The sequence below is a fragment of the Pteropus alecto genome, unplaced genomic scaffold (assembly GCF_000325575.1).
Source record: "Pteropus alecto unplaced genomic scaffold, ASM32557v1 scaffold86, whole genome shotgun sequence".
Taxonomy (NCBI): domain Eukaryota; kingdom Metazoa; phylum Chordata; class Mammalia; order Chiroptera; family Pteropodidae; genus Pteropus; species Pteropus alecto.
This window is the reverse complement of record NW_006442109.1, coordinates 32,846,548-32,864,922: the sequence shown is the minus strand read 5'-3', so window position 1 is coordinate 32,864,922 and position 18,375 is coordinate 32,846,548. Positions and strand designations below refer to the sequence as shown.

Genomic DNA, 18,375 nt, shown 5'->3' with positions numbered 1-18,375 from the left:
AAAGTCCTGTAAAAAGAAGGGACTATTGTTGAAGTTCCCAGGAGGGGAAAGAGAGCAAGGAAAAGTTAGCTTCAGAAAGTGGAAGAACAGGATTAAGATATATGGTGAGAAAAGTAAGGAGAAAAGATAAAAGAGACATTTTGGGGTGAAGAGAAGGGAAATTTAGAGTACATGCTGGATTGGCTTTAATCTCAACCATAGAAGGCAAACTCATTCCAATAGTAAGTGAAAGGCTCTAAGTGACAGTATAGATTTAAGGAAAAAGTTGAGTTTGTAATAATATCTCCATTTGTTTCTTCCTTCATGCATTTTGTATATATTTAGGGATGTCAGGATGCACAAACACTATATACAGAGACTGTATTTACAGAACACAGAGTCATTCCCTTACTTTCCAGACCATGTAGTTTAGCTCAGTGGTTTTCAAAGTGTAGTCTCAGTACAGCGGCAACAGCTAACCTGTATAAATGCAGTCTTGGGCCCAACCCAGACACTACATCTGAGGATGCAGCTCAGCAATGTTAACAAGCTTCTAGATTCCAATGCGCACTAAAGTTTGAAAACCACTAATCGATGTTGAGAATAGTTATGAACAAAAAGCAGTGGGATAGAGTATAGGTAAAATCAGAAAGGCTTTCAGAAGAAGCAGTATTTAAGCTCAAACTTCAAACAATGAAGTTTGCTAATGTAGATGCAAAAATATTACACATTCCATATCCCATTTAATACTATTGTACCACTTTTCTTTCAAGTTTTATTTTTTTTCTCAGTGCTAATAGAATTCCAGCAGTTAGCTCAGAAATTCTAAGCCCTTCTGACAATAGGAGAAATTTCAACAAGATAGGAATTAAGTGTTCCCTTTCCCTGCAGCTTCTAAAAAGTAGCTATTCTGTATCATAAAAGTCCTTGCAAATGTCACTTCTAACAAGATTCTTGTAAGACACCCAGTACTTTCAAGACTGTTGCTATGTCCTAAAAATGTCTGTATTCTAACTGGTTATTTTACACATGTAAGTTGAAATCTGTTTTCCACAGGTCAGTTTTGAACACTTTAGTTTTCTCATAATCATGGAAGAAAAATGAATTTTAGAACTAGATTTCTTCTTTGAACAGTGTGAGTCTGTATCTAATTTAAATTAATACTAAGTAGACAAGATGGAGGTAAGAATAACAAGAATACTATGCATTAGAGGAACTAATTCTGTATTTCTTTAGTACAAGTCTGGAGAAGGCCAAAGAAGATAAATGGACAAGAAAGTAGATCATGTGACATGCAAAGGTGTTAACATATTCTTTTGTAGGTGATCAGAAGCTATCAAAGAAATGTAACATGAACAAAAAAGTAAACGATTAAACATCCATGCTACAACGTTCAGTGTGGAAGGTGGACTGTAGTGGGCACAGGAAAATGTGTGGCAGTTGGTACCTTGATCTCGTATTATGTGATTTTTTCCCTTAAAAAAAGTCCAAACTGTGTAAACTTGAAACTTTATTTTAAAAATATTCTGAAATTTGAAGTTTTCAAGAATCTTAACCACCATCTACTTTTCTTCAACACACTCATATTTTGTCCAAAAATTGTAGAACAAAACAAGAAACAATTCAACTAACTCAGCCAATCAAACTACTTCAGTAACTAATCATGCTATAGACTGGAATCACACAAACACAAACAAAAAATTATTCTAATTCTCTTTAAAGACATTTATAAACTTTATTTTTTCAGAAAACCAAAGTAATTGATTCAACAACACTGACAGTTCTGGCATGCAGCAAATCATCATTTAACAACTAATATGTAATCTTATCATGGATGTATAGTTTATTTTCATTCCTATAAAGTTTCCACAAGAAGCTTGCAGAGATAGTAAAGGTAAATAAGTATTTTGTTACAGGTACTTCAAATAGCACTACAGTACATCTTTGACAAAATTTTTACAATATTCCAACTTTCAATATGAAACAGCTTAAAAAGGCATGTACCAAAAAAAGTATAGTAGTATCACTTAGGCAAATAAAGTCTAATAATCATATAAGCACAACACTTTTAAGGACTCTCCCTGTTTGGGTTGGGAAAAGAGTATATGAGACATCAACTTCAAATAAAATTATATTAGTAGCTTAAGAAAATCCCAAAACACACAATTTCAAACACATTAAAGGAAAAAACCCTTAAACCATTATTCTTGGAAAATATGAACTAGTTGTTACTTGCTTGAATGTAATAGATGTTCTTAAAGTTTTGTCTAAAGCAAATTCTGTAAACCATCACCTTGCTTGCACTGGAGAAACATATCTCAAGGAAACCTAAGAGAACTTATTCTTTGAAATATGATTCTCCTGCACATCTGTACATCATTGGGCATTTTATCTGTACTTTTGTTTCATCTCCGTAAATTAAGCCCAAATTTCTCAAAATTCACTTGTAAAAGCAGCAGCAGACCAACCTCTCCTCCCCTTCCCACACACAGACAGTTCTTAAAGTACGTTGCAAAACTTAGAATTGTTCATTTCCATTCTCAATAGAGGGCTTGTTACTACACAGGTGACAAGTACCGACATGGGATAAATATCCACCTGTTCTTTTCACCTTAAAAAGATAATAATTATTTTCTTTTATTTCTAGGAAATGTTAAAGATTTTATTAAAAATGGCAAATATGGACAATTTGTGATTATGTCTTTTATAGTTTAAAATTAAATATTTCCCAAATCATGACAGTATTGTTTAGATGACGCCCTCAATTCTATAAGCATCTTATTCCTACACAGGAATAATTATTACCTTACTAATTAAAATAACAATTCACAAGAATCAGAAATAACATTCTTTAGCATTAGAACCTTGCAAAAAACATAGAGGAATAAAAACTAGAACTAGACCTGGTAATTGTGTTTTGATCAAACTTAACAGAATAGATTTAGTTGTCACAGGACCACTCAAAGAGGCATTAAAAGATTTACTAAAATGTAAAAATCTTGTGGAGATGCACATCTATAGGTGAGTCTTAAGTCTATAACTACTGATGTTCATTATTAATAAGCAAATAGATAAATTGCATTTATTCCTCTGAAAAGATAACACTGCATACATCATCAAAAAGATTATGGCACTTGGACTATATTCCTGATAAGTAAACATGGTAAATGTATGAAGATGCATCCTAGCCTCTCTCTTACTTTTAAATTCTCTTGGGAAAGACAACTGCAGGCTGGGCAAAAAAACCCAAAACTGATTCTAATCACCTGTTGAAAAGTGAAGCTATCACAGAATCCTAAGAATAGCTTGGAAAAGATCAATGAAAATAATGTTATGAATTTCTCATCCATTTTCACTATTATTGCCTTTATTTTTTAAACTTACAAGAAAAAATTTCACAATGGAATTTGAGCCATAGGTGAACAAAATTGTGCTTTCATATGAAATGTAAAATAAATAAAATATCATGGTGCTATTTGCTGCAGCCAAAATCTAATTTTTTACTTTTCAGTTTTTGAGTATATCTAAAAGAAGATGGCATGTCTCAAGGAATAAAGCTTTAAAAAATGAAGTTGAACCATTTGTACCGCATCATGGATTTATAACACTTCCAACATAGCCAAAGTATATATTAAAATACATACTTACTTTATGGTATCAAATCATGTTCTTCTCAAAATTAATTTGGCTGTTCCTAAAACATTTTCTGTGTATCTCACTTTACTCTGCAGAACAAGCAACTGCCTATAAAAATCATTCAACATAATGCAGGCGTTTTGATAAAAATACATTTTAAATGATACAGGCTTTAATAACAAGACCACCAGGGAGACCACAAATGTGTTAGTAGTTCTGTCAGTTACATAACAGAATTGAAGACAACCATTTCTTCTTGTGGTTGTTCCTTGAAGTGAGTGAGTTGATGTCTCTTCCAGTGAGGGGCCTGTCTGAATGTTTTGCCACATACTGAGCATTCAAATGGCTTCTGCCCTGCATGAATTAGATAGTGTCTTTCCAGTTTAGATGGAGATCTAAAACTTTTAGAACAAACACTGCATTGATAAAGAAGGCCATCATTCCTCTCAGTACGCCCCGAATAACTACAACAATGACTACGATGGCTCTGCTCTGATTCCAGAAGTGTGTTCAAGAGATAAGGTTGCTTGTTCCTACAGTGGGTACCGAGAATGCAATCCTCTGATTCTTCCTTAACTTTTACTTCTGATATTTGATCTGACTCTGAGACCTCATATTTTTGAAAACCAAGAGTCTGACATTGTTGGGAAGCATTATGGTTAATATTATCACCTGGTTGAATGAAAAGTTTGTTCAAATTTTCAAATTCTACTTGGCAAAGAGATCTTCTATAAGGAATCTTTTCAATATGAGTTAATTTATGTCTTTTTAAGTGAGCTGACTGTCTAAAAGATTTCCCACAAACATTACAGCCAAAAGGCCTCTGTCCAGTATGAATTAAATAGTGTCTTTGTAGTTTAGATATAGACGGAAATACTTTCTCACATTTGTCACAAGGACACATCTTATGTCCAGTATGTATGTTTTTACTTGGAACTGAAAAACCACACTGAAGCATTTCACAGTTATCAAAGAATTCCTCACCTGATGAACCATAGATAGATACATCTTTATTACTCACTGAATTATCCATAGTTAACATGTTTTCTGTTGCAAGGATACCTTTCAAGTTTTTTCCCATATTTTGGTTCTGAAAGTGCTTTTGCCAAGTAAATGGCAAAGTCATTGTTTTCTTCTTTTTATTGCCAACTGTTTTATATGTTCCATGTTTGCCATGAGAACTCATGAATGTTCTCTGGGTTTGTTCAGGGTTCTGCTCACCAGAAGTAAGATCGCAATTTTTCAAAAAACTGTTTTTAAGTACTTTTTTCTCAGATCGAAAATTATCTAATTTCTTACCCCCAGCACGTTTAAGCTTGGCCAAGATATTTTTAACAGCAGTTTTATAGTTGTAGCTTCTTTTGAAACTGCTTGGAATTTTGCCACCTCTGGCAGGAAAACACTTGTGTCCATTGAAAATCTGCTCTGATTCAAAACACTCTTCACACTCTGGACACTGAAAAGGAACGATATAAATAGAGTGGACACCAAGTTGATTATTCTCCTCAGATTCACCTACATTACCATTTTCAAAACCATCCTGCTTTGCATTTAATTTATTAGGCAGGGGACATGATTCTGGACTCTTCGCCTTTAATGAAAGAGTCTGAAAAGTCTTATTCCTGGTATGGATTTGTTTATGCTTCAGAAGTTTGCTTTGAATTTTAAATCCTTTTTGACAAAAACAACATTGAAAAGGTCTTTCTTCTGAATGTGTGAGTTGGTGGATTTTTAAGTGAGTTGACTGTCGGAAAGATTTACTACACAGGACACATTTAAAAGGCCTCTGACCAGTATGAATGAGTGTATGCCTATCAAGTTTTGATTGTGATGGAAACATCTTGCCACAGATTGTACATGCGTGAATATTCTTTCTTTTCTTTGTAGGGCTGTATGTAGGATCAGACTTACAGGGGTGTAATGCCCATTTCTCCTCTGTGGTAAAATTATGATACTTTCCACACACTGGCTTTTCTTGCTTGGCCTCTAACAATCTTCTGACCTGTTTAACATCATTCTGGTAGGTTTCATTGTGAAGGTGTTGGTGCTTCACAAACGTCTTCAGATTTTTAAAGTGGCGTTGACAAATACTACATTTAAAAGGCAGATTATGAGTCAGTTGATGTCTTTCTAGGTGGACTAGTTGCCTAAAGGTTTTATGACACACATCACATTCAAATGGCTTCTGACCTGTATGAATGAGATAATGTCTAGATAATTTTGATGGTGTTTCAAAGTGCTTGAAGCAAATATTGCAAATATATGGCCTATTTCTAGGTAGTTTGTTGGCTACTACACACTGTTGAATCTTCAGCATTTTTAAATTGTTTTCAGCCATCTTATTTGTCAGTGATATACTCTGATGAGGTCCACAGCATTCTCAAACTCCATAGATGTCTAAAAGTTAAAAATAAAAATGTATTAATTTAAAAATTATCTATTCGTATGTAAAGAAATAAGTTACATTGTCCTTTGGCTAAAGACATTAAGAGGAGGATCTGGACTTTTCCTACGTTTAAAAGTAAATCAATAACCATTTTAGATGATATTTTAGGACCATAAAACTAAATGTACACATTTAAATGATAAATCTTTAAAAGAAATATCCAAAAATCTATATAATTTTAAGCTACATTCTAATTGAGATGATACGTTAAAATGGGACTGAGTTGAATTTCTTAACATTAAATAGACCTTTTAATTCTAATTCTCCTAGTTCACTTCTAAGTAAATTTGTCGATATTTAGTTGCTTTACCATTTTTTAAAGTTTAGGCTAGAAAGGTAAACCGGTGTAAGAATTAAAATATAATACTAAAATTAAGATGTATTTGCCTTCAGTTACAGCATATTATGAACATGATTTAAAAATGGAATGTTTCATTAATTAAAGTTAGATTTTTTAGCCACATCATTAACACTATTTACTCTCAATTACTTCTTTGGACCAAAAAAGACAACATGGACAACTTGGAGAAAATGTCTCAGAAAACCTGGATTCTAGTCCTGGATTTACCACTGCATGTTCTTGGTGGCAGGAAGAAAGAAAAACAGATTCCTCATCTCTAAAATGGGAAAAATCCCTCTTTATGCAACTGAATGTGTTAGAAAACTGAAGAGAGATGAGTAAGCTATTATTTAGCTCAACACTAAAAAAAATTTTGAAACTTTATCCTTATCTACTTAATATCATTTCTAGGGTTTCTAAGATACAAACATACTAAATTTACAGTTATTTTTATTTCACCTTTTCACTTTGTTGTGCAATTCCTAAAAGACAAGTACAGAGGCAATGAAATCCACAAATTGGCCACTTATATACCATTCAATGGCTAAATAATTGAAAGTTGAGTGTGGTTCACTTTTCGGGCAATATAATAAAAAGATCATTTTGGTTTCCAAGTTAATATAAAGATAAAACTGTTTCCCCTAATATGCCTCTTACAACACATAAAAAAGGCACTTCTACAACCATCTTCACTCTATCTTCCCTTCTTTTATCAGAGAAGGCAATTTTCTTCTCATCCTTCTTTAGTACTGCATTTTCCTTAAATAAGGGAGACAGAGATTAAAAAATAAAAATAAAACACTGTTTTAGCTCTCTCATTCTAATGTTGTACTTTCTAGTTGAGATCAGAGACTTGATAGGTCTACCAGAAACCCAGGGTTTTCTTTGCCAGCTTATTTGGCCAATGACCAACATATATGCTATTTGCTATTTAATGTCCCCTCCTGGGACATACCTTAACACTAAATCACAAACACACTCACTGTGTGATTCTCTTCAGCAATCTGAATAAAAAACAGAAAAAAAAAAAAATTCATTTATTGAGCAAATATCTTCTACTAGTTGCTTTATCACAGTGTTTCTTTAATTAAAAATTTTTGGATGACATTGATTAATAAAATTAAATAAGTTTCAAGTGTATCATAGTGTTTTTCAAACTGCTTGTCACTACCCATTAATGGATTGTGAAATCAACTTAGTGGGTTATTATCAGCATTTTTGTTTAATTAAATAGAACAGAAAATATCAGACTACATAACATATAGTAAGGATAAATACTATTTTGTGAAACTTCTGAAGAAAGAGATAAAAGTTTGTGAACGCTGTTCCTGACATACTTCTTCACACAACACTAGACAGAAGGACCCACAACAAATCAATCACTTTATTCAAAGTGGCTAAATAATCTATTAGGTATGATCAAGGTCCACAGGATGAGGCAGGATTACCAAGAAAAACAACAGTGTCTGGTTTTGTTCAAATGGCCCAAATAATTCCAAAATATTTATTAAAAAATCTAATTAGAAGCCAAATGAAATATGCCACAGACATCAATGCAAAATAAAATAATCTGACTGCAAGTCACTATATTAATTTATAAAATACACCATATAACCCAGATATCCATGTTAGTAATAATCAGATGTTGGTGCTATTAATACACATTCTCATTACACTGAGAAGAAACTATGGGTGAACAACCTCTGAATACCTAAATATGCTAACATAGCAATAGTTATGAGGATTAAAATTATGTCATGAATCCAGTGAACTGCCAAGAACTAGCAATTTATTTAACTTCTGTCAAGCAACTAACTGTCAAGGAGGTCAATTAAGACAATGAGCCAAACTGAAAAAATACAATCAAGTCTTTGTTCACTTACTGCGACAGTGCAGGAAAGAGGCTAAAAGAAGCACTACTGGCTCCCCAGTGGTCCATTAAATGACATTAGGTGAGGATCAGGTAGATGCAGCGCACACAATCGTCTTACTGCAAAGGAAGCCTCAACAAAAGGCTTCTACCTCTTTACAGGCCTGTTGGCCAGGGCAGAGAGGAAGAAAGGGTTCCAAGTGGAAAGGTCCTGAGTCAAAATGGAGAAAAGTACATCAGTCAAGGCTGTCTCCTTCCAATAAGATTCTGGTGGAGGCACCTGGGAAGTGCCTCAGCCAAGGTCCTTGGAGGTACCTGAGCCAGGAATGTGGAATAGTGTGAACATGGCTAGCAGGAGGAAAAGGGAGAGTCTCTAAATGCAACTCCTTCCAGAAAACTGCAGTGCACTGGTCATGCACAAGTCTAGTTAGGGAGTGCAGCTGTCCCCATCCCCTACCAGGCCAGCCAGGCAAAGCCTTGCAAATGTCTATGGTCAAGCCTGAAAGATCACACAAAAGATTTTGGCTTGGAGCTGGACTCCTCAATTCCTATTGTATATTTCTCCTTCCCTTCAACAGTTTCTACGAAACACTCTTGGGGGGAAAAAATCCCACACTAGAACCACACACAGACAACCATCTCTGACTATAACAAGAATTGACTATCTATAGCTTCTGTGCCAAAAAGAGTCAAAGGACACTGACCTGTGGAACAGAATTGAGAGTCCAGAAGTAAACCCATATTTATATGGGCAAATAATTTTTGACAAAAAAGCCAAAAACATACAGTGGAGAAAGGAAAGCCTCTTCAATAAATGGTGCTGGGAAAACTGGAAGGCCACCTGCAAAAAAAATGAAATTAGACTGTTGTCTATCATCACACATCAAAATTAACTCAAAATGGATTAAGGACCTGAATATAAGACCTGAAACAATAAAATGCATAGAAGAAAACATAGGAACGAAACTCAAGGACCTTGGACTTAAAGAGGATTTTATGAATTTGACCTCAAAGGCAAGGAAGTAAAAGCAAACTAAAAAGCTTCTGCTCAGCAAAAGAAATCGTCAACAAGGTAAAGAGACAACAATCTCAATGGGAAAATATATTTATAAGCAACGCCTCCGATAAGGGCCTAATATTCAAAATACACAAAGAACTCATATGACTCAATACCAACAAAAAACCAAATGATTCAATCAAAAAATGGGAAGAGGACCTGAACAGACTCTTCTCCCTAGAGGACAAATGACCTACAAACATATGAAAAGATGCTCAACATCGCTAGCTATTAGGGAAATGCAAATGAATACTATCTCACACCTGTTAGAATAGCTGTAATCAACAGGACAAGTAATAACAAATGTTGGAGAGGATGTGGAGAAAAACGAACCCTCATACACTGCTGGTGGGATTGCAAATTGGTACAGCTGCTATGGAAAACAGTATGGAGGTTCCTCAAAAAACTAAGAATTGATCTACCATATGATCCAGCAATCTCACTACTGGGTATTTACCCCAAAGACTTGAAAACCCATATCCAAAAAGATATTTGCACGCCGATGTTCATAGCAGCATTACTCAGTGGCCAGGACATGGAAGCAACCGAAGTATCTTACGATAGATGATTGGCTAAAGAAGCTGTGGTACATATGTACAATGGAATATTACTTAGCCATAAGAAGAGATGAAATACTGCCACTTGTGACAACATAGATGGACCTTGAGATATGCTAAGCAAAATAAGCCAGATCGAAAAAGTAGAAAATCACATATCACTTATATGTGGGATATAAACCTAAAAGCAACAAATGAATAGGACAAACAGAGACTCAGGGACATGGACAATAGACTAGTAGTTACCAGAGGGTAGGGGGTGGGGGAGAAGAGGAGGGGTAGACCCGGTAAAGGGGGTCAAATATAGGGTAGGGTTAGGGTGAAGTGGGTAAAGGGCATATGGTAGCTGAAGGAAACTGGACTTTGAGTGGTAATCACACAGTAGAATATATAGATGTCAAATTATAATATACACCTGAAAATTATATAATTGTATTAACCAATGTTACCCCAATAAACTTAATTAAAAAAAAAAAGAGTCAAAGGCTAATTATCTATCACTAGGACTAAGACTGGACACTATTGCCACTGGCCTCCATGTCAAATAGGAAAAGACTTACTGGGAGCCCTATACTGTTAACACTACTGGTGGCAAGCACTGATCTCATTCCCTATTTATAAGTGACAGCTCAGGGATTCCCAACACTCCAAGTGCAGTCCCCCATGTACTTATACAGGGGGCACTTTAATTTGATAAAGCTTCAAATCCCACTTCAACTGATTCTCTGTGGTCTCAACTGATTTTTTTTTTTTTTGTCAATAGTATTTTTTAAAAAAAACCCAAACTATAAAATTTTTCCTATGTTAAACTGAAAAAAAAAAATTGTAAAGCTCAATGGTTCAATAGGAAAAATTATCCTAACAACAGGAAGATATACACCATTAGAAAACTGTAAAGGCTGATCTCAAAAAGCTACGAAGTTGCTTCAAGGCTGAAAGCCTGTTGGTTTTCTTAACAAACACCATTAAAAAGAAGTAAGGACATCACAAAAATAAATGAAAAAAAAAAAATCACCGAAAGATCCGAGAGAAACTTAAGACAACTTTCCGTTGGGGAATAATCTCTGGCGACATTTATCACGGTGTTTCTCTCTTTCTAGTTTCTTCTACCCTCACATCCCTGGTCCACTCTTGGCCTTGAATCGTCATCACCTTCCCCTCCCAGGGGGACTGCACTGGACAGAGGGCCTGATATCTGGCCCTTGACCTAATCGCCACAACCAATAAGCACTAAAGGTAGAGCCGAGTCCAGAGGCTGCAGAATCTCACGCCAGGAAAGGACGAGCAAGGGTGAACACTGCTTTGGCCGCAGCCAAGGAGAGAATGCCTTCTGTGACACGAACCGTCACAGTAAAAGAAAAGCATCCTCTTCTGCGCCTTCCTCTCAGAGATTCCCACTCCCCGTGAGACGCAGCCAAGACGGCGGGGAAGTGGGAAAAGAAAAGGAGCTCTGGTCGTGGCGCCCCCGTTTTAGGTCCCCGAGCACCTTGGAGAGATCGAGGCAGGCCCGACCCTTTCCGGGGCTCGCTCCACCTCACACCGGGTTCCTGAAGTCCTCCTTACGCACCTGGAGCTGGCACCGACCCGGCAGCGGCGCATCTCAGGGCCGAGGCGCAGAGAAGACAGCAAGCGCACGTCCGCAGGGCCGGCGCGGCGACGGGCTGAGCGCGCAGGCGCGGCGTTCGGGAGCGCTCAGGGACGCGGTCCGGCTGGAAACAGGCTCCCCCCACCCTAGGGCCGCTGTCACCTCGATGTAACCTGCGAGTTCCCTGGGGGAAAGGGTCTCCAGAGGGAGGTGCGTCCACAACCCTAGCGACTCTCACCCCTCACCTCAGTTGCGGGGGGAAGAGAATAGAGGTGTGAAGAAGTCTGCGTTTTCCATCTCGCCCCTAAATCTTGACTAGGGAAACCCTGTAATCCTGAACATTTGGCTCAAGGCCTGACTGGAAACTGGCGACCCTACTTCAAAGCCCACTTGGCTTGACCTCTCGAACTCAGCAGGCGGGTGATAAACAGAACGCTACGTATTAGGCCTTCCATGCCAGCAGTGTCCTCAGCACTCTGTACGTTGTCGGAATATGGCATAGGGATTGGGACAAGGGCTTTGCGGTCAGACAAACTAGGCTCCACTCCTGGCTCTACCAGCGGCCTGCCAACTGGGAACCTTCTCAGCTTCTCTGAGCTTCGTTCATTCGATATACCTACTTTCATTGTTTACGAAGTACAAATCTCCGTTCTCAGCGTCAATTTCTTCATATTGCTCTGCCAGTGAGATGAAATGAATGTAAAGTGCTCAACATAATGCCTAGTGTGTAGCCTCAAACAGCTGTTGTCATTTATTATTTACTATTTTTATATTAAATACTACTTTACGAAGTGATAGGATCCCATTTAAGTGAGGAAAATGAGACTGAGACATTGAGGAACTTACTCCAAGTCACACGGCAGATAAACGATGCATGTGGGATTTAAATCCAGGAACTCTAATACCAGATTTGCAATTTTAATTCACAACGACTTCCCCAAATAGAGATATCTCAACATTTTATGTAGGCAAAACTAAAGGTTAAATGTACAGTTACATTATTACTGAATAAGATCTTTATGTATCTACTGAAGATTTTAAGTACAAAAGACATTAGAAAAAAATTCTGGATTTTTGCAAGTTCTGATTGTAACTGTCTCAGCTGGAGAAATGAGGGAATGAGAACAAGAACAAACACTGTTTTTTTTTACTGTAACTTTGTGCACTACTTTTCAAGAGCCATTGACAACAAAAAATTGTTATTTCTAATGTTGGTGTATGTTCCTCTATTCGAAAGGGGGAGATGTTGGGCCAATGAAGAGTAAGTCTCTATTTTTCATGTGGTGACATGAGGAAATGGCTAATCAATAAGCTTTTGCTTCTCATGTAGCAACGTTGGAGGGGTCACGTCTAGGAGAGGTCAAAGTCTCAACTTTCAACAGAAGCAAGGATGGAGAGAGGACAGGAAAAGCTTTAGGTGTCCTGGGTGCTAATCCCAGGGTGGGGATTCTGTTTGCTCAGTTAACCGTTGGAGACTTGTTCTATTCTGCAGCTTCTCTTGGGAGATCAGCTCAGCCAAAACCATGAAAGAAATTGCATCCATAACCAGCCACATCAATCCTTATGAGAGATATGCAGGCCATGAGAGATATTACCTGAGATTGGAGACCAATGGAGAATGACTTACATGTAAAATGAATAGTCCTTTGCATCAAGAACCTGAATATGGAGTATGAGACACAAATAAGATGTGGATAAGCTATTCTCCAAGGCCACAAACTATACCTCATAACCTCCCCCATTTATCTTACGATCTATCTCAGGAGGCTTCTGGGGAAAAAAAAGGGGAGGAGAGACATTACCATAAATAAAACTCATCAGGAAGATTTCATTAGGTGAGATTTAAACAAGAACTTAGTAGTGAGTACAATATAGGTACATAGAATATGTAGAGGCAGGATAGAACACCATAGGGAGAGATGGTAATAATGTAAGGAAAAGCAAAGGAATGTCATGGCATACATTAGGGTTAATATCTTTGTAACCTACTAGTGTGTGTCCTTAAAAGTTATTTAACCTTTTTGAACCTCAGTTTCCTTTTCTTTAAAATGGAGAATATAATTGAAAATTCATTTAGTCAATGACAAATTGTGTACCTAGCACAAGGGATTTGCTTCTAAGCGTATAAAGATGAAACAGTGAGGCCCTTGATTTCAGTGTAGTTTTCAGCTCAGAATGACATACAAAGAAGTTCATTATGATAAGAGAATATATGTATGGGGCAGGAGTGGGGAGGAAGAATATCTAAATGTGCCTAGAAGCTGCAGGTAGAGAAGGTCTTTGAGCTGAGGCTTTAATGATCCATTCATTTATCCAGTCATCTTATGTATATTTTATTAAGTACTTGCCATGTGCCAATTCCTGTTCTAGACACTAGAGATAGAGTCGTGGACAAATTAAAAAGTTAAAAATCTCCGTTTTTATAGATTTTATATTTATAGTTGATATTATATATATTTATATTCTTACTGAGGAAGACAGACAAGAAATAGGTAAAATATATAATATATAGTATGTTAAATACTGATAAGAACTGATGAGAAAAAAAAATAAGCACAGAACAGAGCTCTGAAAATTTGAGAGAAATGTTGGCTCTTTAGTAGATGGCCAGGGATAACATTACTGAGAAATTCTGTGATTTTTGAGTTGAGACCTGATAGAAACGAGAGAGCCAGACCTGCTCATTCGTGCTCCATATTTAGAGCATTTACTGCTCACAAGGAGCTTTGCAAGAACCTAGAAAAGGCCTTAAATGCCTTGCAAATTTTCTTCTTCTCCTCTTCTCCCCTGTCCCCTTTCTCTTTCTTATTATCCAATAGGCAGTGGGAAATTTTTGAAGAATTTTGATTCAGGTAGGACATATTTAGATTTGTGTCTTAGAAAACTCACTCAGAAGTAGTAAGGATAATGAAATGGAAGAGGCAAAATTAGAATAGCCATGCTTGTCAGCAGGGGGCTTCCTACTCCTCAAATGACTCGAGTGAAAATTCAATTCTGTGGCCTGTGACAGTCTTCATGATACCCATGAGTTTTCACAGTTTACTTCTAATGGTGTTTGTTCCCCTCTGTAGTCCTTAACCTCTAGGGCTATTTACCTCCTCTTTAGCAATACCACATTGAATATAAAACTTGGCTCCTTATTCAGTTTCTAGAAAAACATCCTCTCACATTAAAGTTGTGTGTGTGTGTGTGTGTGTGTGTGCGCGCGCGCGCGCACGTGTGTTTTAAAACATACTTCACTGAGGATTTAGGAGTCACTAGGGGATAGGGTTTCAACTGAGAGGATGTGGGGCCTAGGGACAACGAAACCAGTACGAAGTACATCCAAAATAATTCACACTTTCAGCATCTTTTATATGCCTTTTGGAATATTTCGAAGGCAGAAATTTTGAAACTGAGTTTTAATGCTTGTTAAAGCCTCTTCCTGCCCCTAAATGATCGGCCTGACAGCTCACATCTGTTTTCATCCCTTCTCTTCTTTTTTCTTTTTTCCATTCTTCTGTGGAGCAACCAATAAAACCATCCCCTTGTTTCCTATAGATAATCCACCAAAATCTCAGGTGTCAGTTTCTACCCACCAGCAATTATCAGAGAAAATTTCCAACAAAAACAACTCTTCCTTTCTAAGAGGATTTTACGTGAAAGAAATCTGCTGCTTTCCATCATATATTCCCTTGAGAAAAATATTTGCAGCCTCTTGTATATTTTGCTACACAACTTCTGAGGGAAGGGTGCCAGGAGCTGGAGGAGGGGAGTGGTGAACTGGGATCAGAAAGTAACACAGTACAGCTGAATTTTACTTAAGGCGATTGGACCATGTTCAACTCACAGGCTAGGCCCAGTCTCCTAAAGCATTGCTGGAAATTTTCTCTAAAGCTTCATTGGGGATAATGCCTATTGGATCTCTGGATCTAGTTAGGTAGCAGCATCCTATCCCACACACCACCTCCCTAAGTGTTGGTTTACTGGGTAGCACTGAGATTCCAAAGTTACCCAGATAGCAGGCAGGATTCCCTACCTAGGGCTTTGACCACATTTGTTCACTCTTAGAGCCAGGACCAACTTCTGGACTCTCACTGAACGGACCTCTGACTACTATAATAGCAGAGTCTAGCCAAACCATGATAGAGGGGAAGCAACACTATCTAATAAGCTCTTTTGCTTATGGGATCAGGAGAGCTTGACATGTGATCCCTTTCCTGTTTCTAGAGCTTAATTTCTGGCAGACAGGATAGAGTTCCTCTCATAGGTACATTCTACCAAAAAAGTGTCCAACCTCAGAAGAGCCAGAACAGATGGAGGTCTTTCTCTTCTCAGCCCCCAGACCCAAGTACTGCTGTATGTTTTAAATCTGTCTCTGGTGGCTGCTAGATTCCAGGGGCAAATAAAGTGAGATATTACTGATCTCTTGTTTAGGGCCTGGCTTCCCACTAGATAAAAATTCAGTAGTCATGAGTTTTGTTTAAGGCCAGGGATTTTTCTGGTGTGCTCTCTGACTCAAAGTAAGGAAGCCACTTATCCCTAGTCAAGATGGATTTAATGGTTAGAAATCTGAACTTGGGTGGCTGAGCTCTTCACACTCGGCACGACTGGCTGGACTGGTGCCTTCTCATCTAACCCTAACAGTCAGTTTTCTTTCTTTATCCCATGGAATAACTTCTTTAAGAGAAAGAAATGGAGAGGATAACTCAGATTTTCATGGAAAGTTATTAGATTCTCCTGCAATGCCTTGCTTTACATTCCTCCTACAGCAACTTGCTCCAACAAGCCTGATTTTTCCAAACTGCTTTCCAATAGCATTGTAGAATGTCTTGTTGCAAAAGCCTCTTAGGTTTTAACACAAAGCAAAGGCCATTTTTCCTTCCAGCTCTCACATTGTCAAAAATTTGATTTACAAATCCAGGCTATTTATCACATTGCCAAGTATTGTTAAGCATTCAGCTACCTGGCATACCCCAAGAGATGCAGCTTTGGGATCACATAAATTTCTAACCGTGGATCCTGTAAACTTTTATTAATTATTGTTCACATCCTGACTGCCACCCCTCTTTCATGGGAATGTAAAAATCTCCTTTATGTATTATCTGAAAATGTTTATATTTCTCAGGGTAAGTAGTGTTCACTAGGGATCCTAATAGGCAATCCCATGTTCAGATCTACAAGGGACCCTGTCTCAATAGAAGCAGCAGACATAATTGGAATTTTTCATCAGCCCTATAATGAGTTGCATTGTGTCCCTGAGAAAGATATGTTCCAGTCTAACCCCAGGTACCTGAAAATGTGACTTTATTTGGAAATAAGGCTTTTGCAGATATAACCGAGGATTTTTATATGAAATCATACTAGATTTAAGATAAGTCCTAAGTCCAATGACTGATGTCCTTAGCAGAAAAGGAGAGGACACAGAGAAATACACAGATACGTAGAGAAGACCATGTGAAGACTGAGGCAGAGGTTTGAATTATGCTACCATGTGCCAAGAAATGCCTGGGGCCACTAGGACCTGAAAGAGGCAAGGAAGAAATTCTCCTTAGAGCTTTCACAGGGAATGTGGCCCTGCTGACACTTTGATTTCGTTTTTTAGTCTCTGGAACATGAGAGAATAAATTCCTGTTGTTTCAAACCACATATTTTGTAGTTCTTTGTCACAGCAGCTCTAGGAAACCAGTACAAGTCCAAATATCCCTATTTATTCCCTTGACAAACATTTATTGAGTATTATCATGTTCCAGGCCAAGAAATAAGACAGGCAAAATCTTTGCTCTTATTGAAGCTACACTCTGATAGTGATGGTGGTTAGGGAAAATAGAAAATACAAATGTAAATAATAAATAAACAAGATAATTTCTAATGGAGATAAGGACTATTGGGACAGGGTGATGTGAGAGAGAATTGAGGTGTGTGAGGACTTCTTTAGATTAAGTAGTAAGGGAAGGTCTGTGAGGAGATGACATACAAGTTGAAACCTGAACAAAAAGAAAGAGCTAGTGTCATCAAGACAGATCAATGGGAAGAGAGTTGCAGGCAGATGTTGCAGCTGGTGCAAGGGCCCTCCGACAGGAATGACCTCGTTGTGTTTGAGGAACAGGTAGAAGGCCAGTGGCTCAAGAATGGCATTCAAGGAGGAAGTGGTCCAAAATGAACTGAGCTCAGAGAATTTCAGGGCTGAATCCTGTGCAGCCTTGTAAACCACAGTGAAGTGTTTGGGTTTTATTCTAGATGCAAGTGGAAGCATTCGGAAGGCTTTCAGAAGGAAAATGGTCTGATTAGAATTTTTAAATCATATCTACTGCTGCCATGTTGGAGTTAATTGAAGGAATGTGGAAGATTTGCATGATTTCAGTTTAACTAAACCAAAATTATGCTTCCCAGAATTTCCTTCTTTGCATAGCTCAGAGTTAACTAGTCTCACAAGAAGCATATTATACACCATTTGGAAGGCAGAAAGGAAGCAGTTTTCAATTGCTTTTGCACTCAGAAGGTTGGAGCAGGGTACAAGGTATCATCACAGTGCACCCACATTGCTACAGTCTGCTGGCTCACCTTGTTGCTCTGGGGCAACCTCCAGCCCACAGTTCCTTTACCTCCTGCTAGATTTTCTCATTTAGCCACTCAGAATCCTGGGCCAGAAGCATATTTAGCTTCGTGACTAAAGGCGTCAGCTTCTCTTGTGTGGCACATACCCTCATCAAAGTTGGAGGCTCGGAGGTGGTGAGAGACTGATAATGATTCTAATCCATTTTTGTAGGTTCAAGTTTATTCTCACAGGTTCCAGTTGATCCTTGCCTCTACCTCTTCACAGTCATCAACCTTTCTAAGTGCTATCCCAGGCTCTGGCTACCAACACATAAACTGTTTAATCGGCTCCCAAAATTGTGTAAGGTCAATGTCCTATAACAAAGACC

The 18,375-nt window shown here is 37.8% G+C and overlaps 1 protein-coding gene across 7 annotated transcripts; it reads right to left on the bottom strand.

The window, feature by feature from the left end:
* Positions 1–1,683: 1,683 nt before the first annotated feature.
* On the bottom strand, positions 1,684–11,618 carry ZNF770 (zinc finger protein 770). Of its 7 annotated transcripts, none has more exons than XM_025038926.1 (3): positions 11,453–11,541; positions 8,285–8,482; positions 1,684–6,012 (listed from the first exon to the last, which is right to left on the bottom strand). In XM_025038926.1, the coding sequence occupies exon 3, from the start codon at positions 5,951–5,953 to the stop codon at positions 3,839–3,841; it is 2,115 nt and encodes a 704-aa protein (XP_024894694.1). In that variant the 5' UTR covers positions 5,954–6,012; positions 8,285–8,482; positions 11,453–11,541; the 3' UTR covers positions 1,684–3,838. The 7 variants fall into 7 exon arrangements, 6 of the variants coding, with proteins under 6 accessions (XP_024894694.1, XP_006920577.1, XP_006920578.1 ...); XM_006920515.3 differs by lacking the exon at positions 11,453–11,541 and adding an exon at positions 8,976–9,035; XM_006920516.3 differs by lacking the exon at positions 8,285–8,482 and having other exon boundaries at positions 11,453–11,563.
* Positions 11,619–18,375: the final 6,757 nt, after the last annotated feature.

Excerpts from the sequence above, each read along its gene's own strand:
- ZNF770 (XM_006920516.3), bottom strand. The coding sequence starts at position 5,953 with ATGGCTGAAAACAATTTAAAAATGCTGAAGATTCAACAGTGTGTAGTA.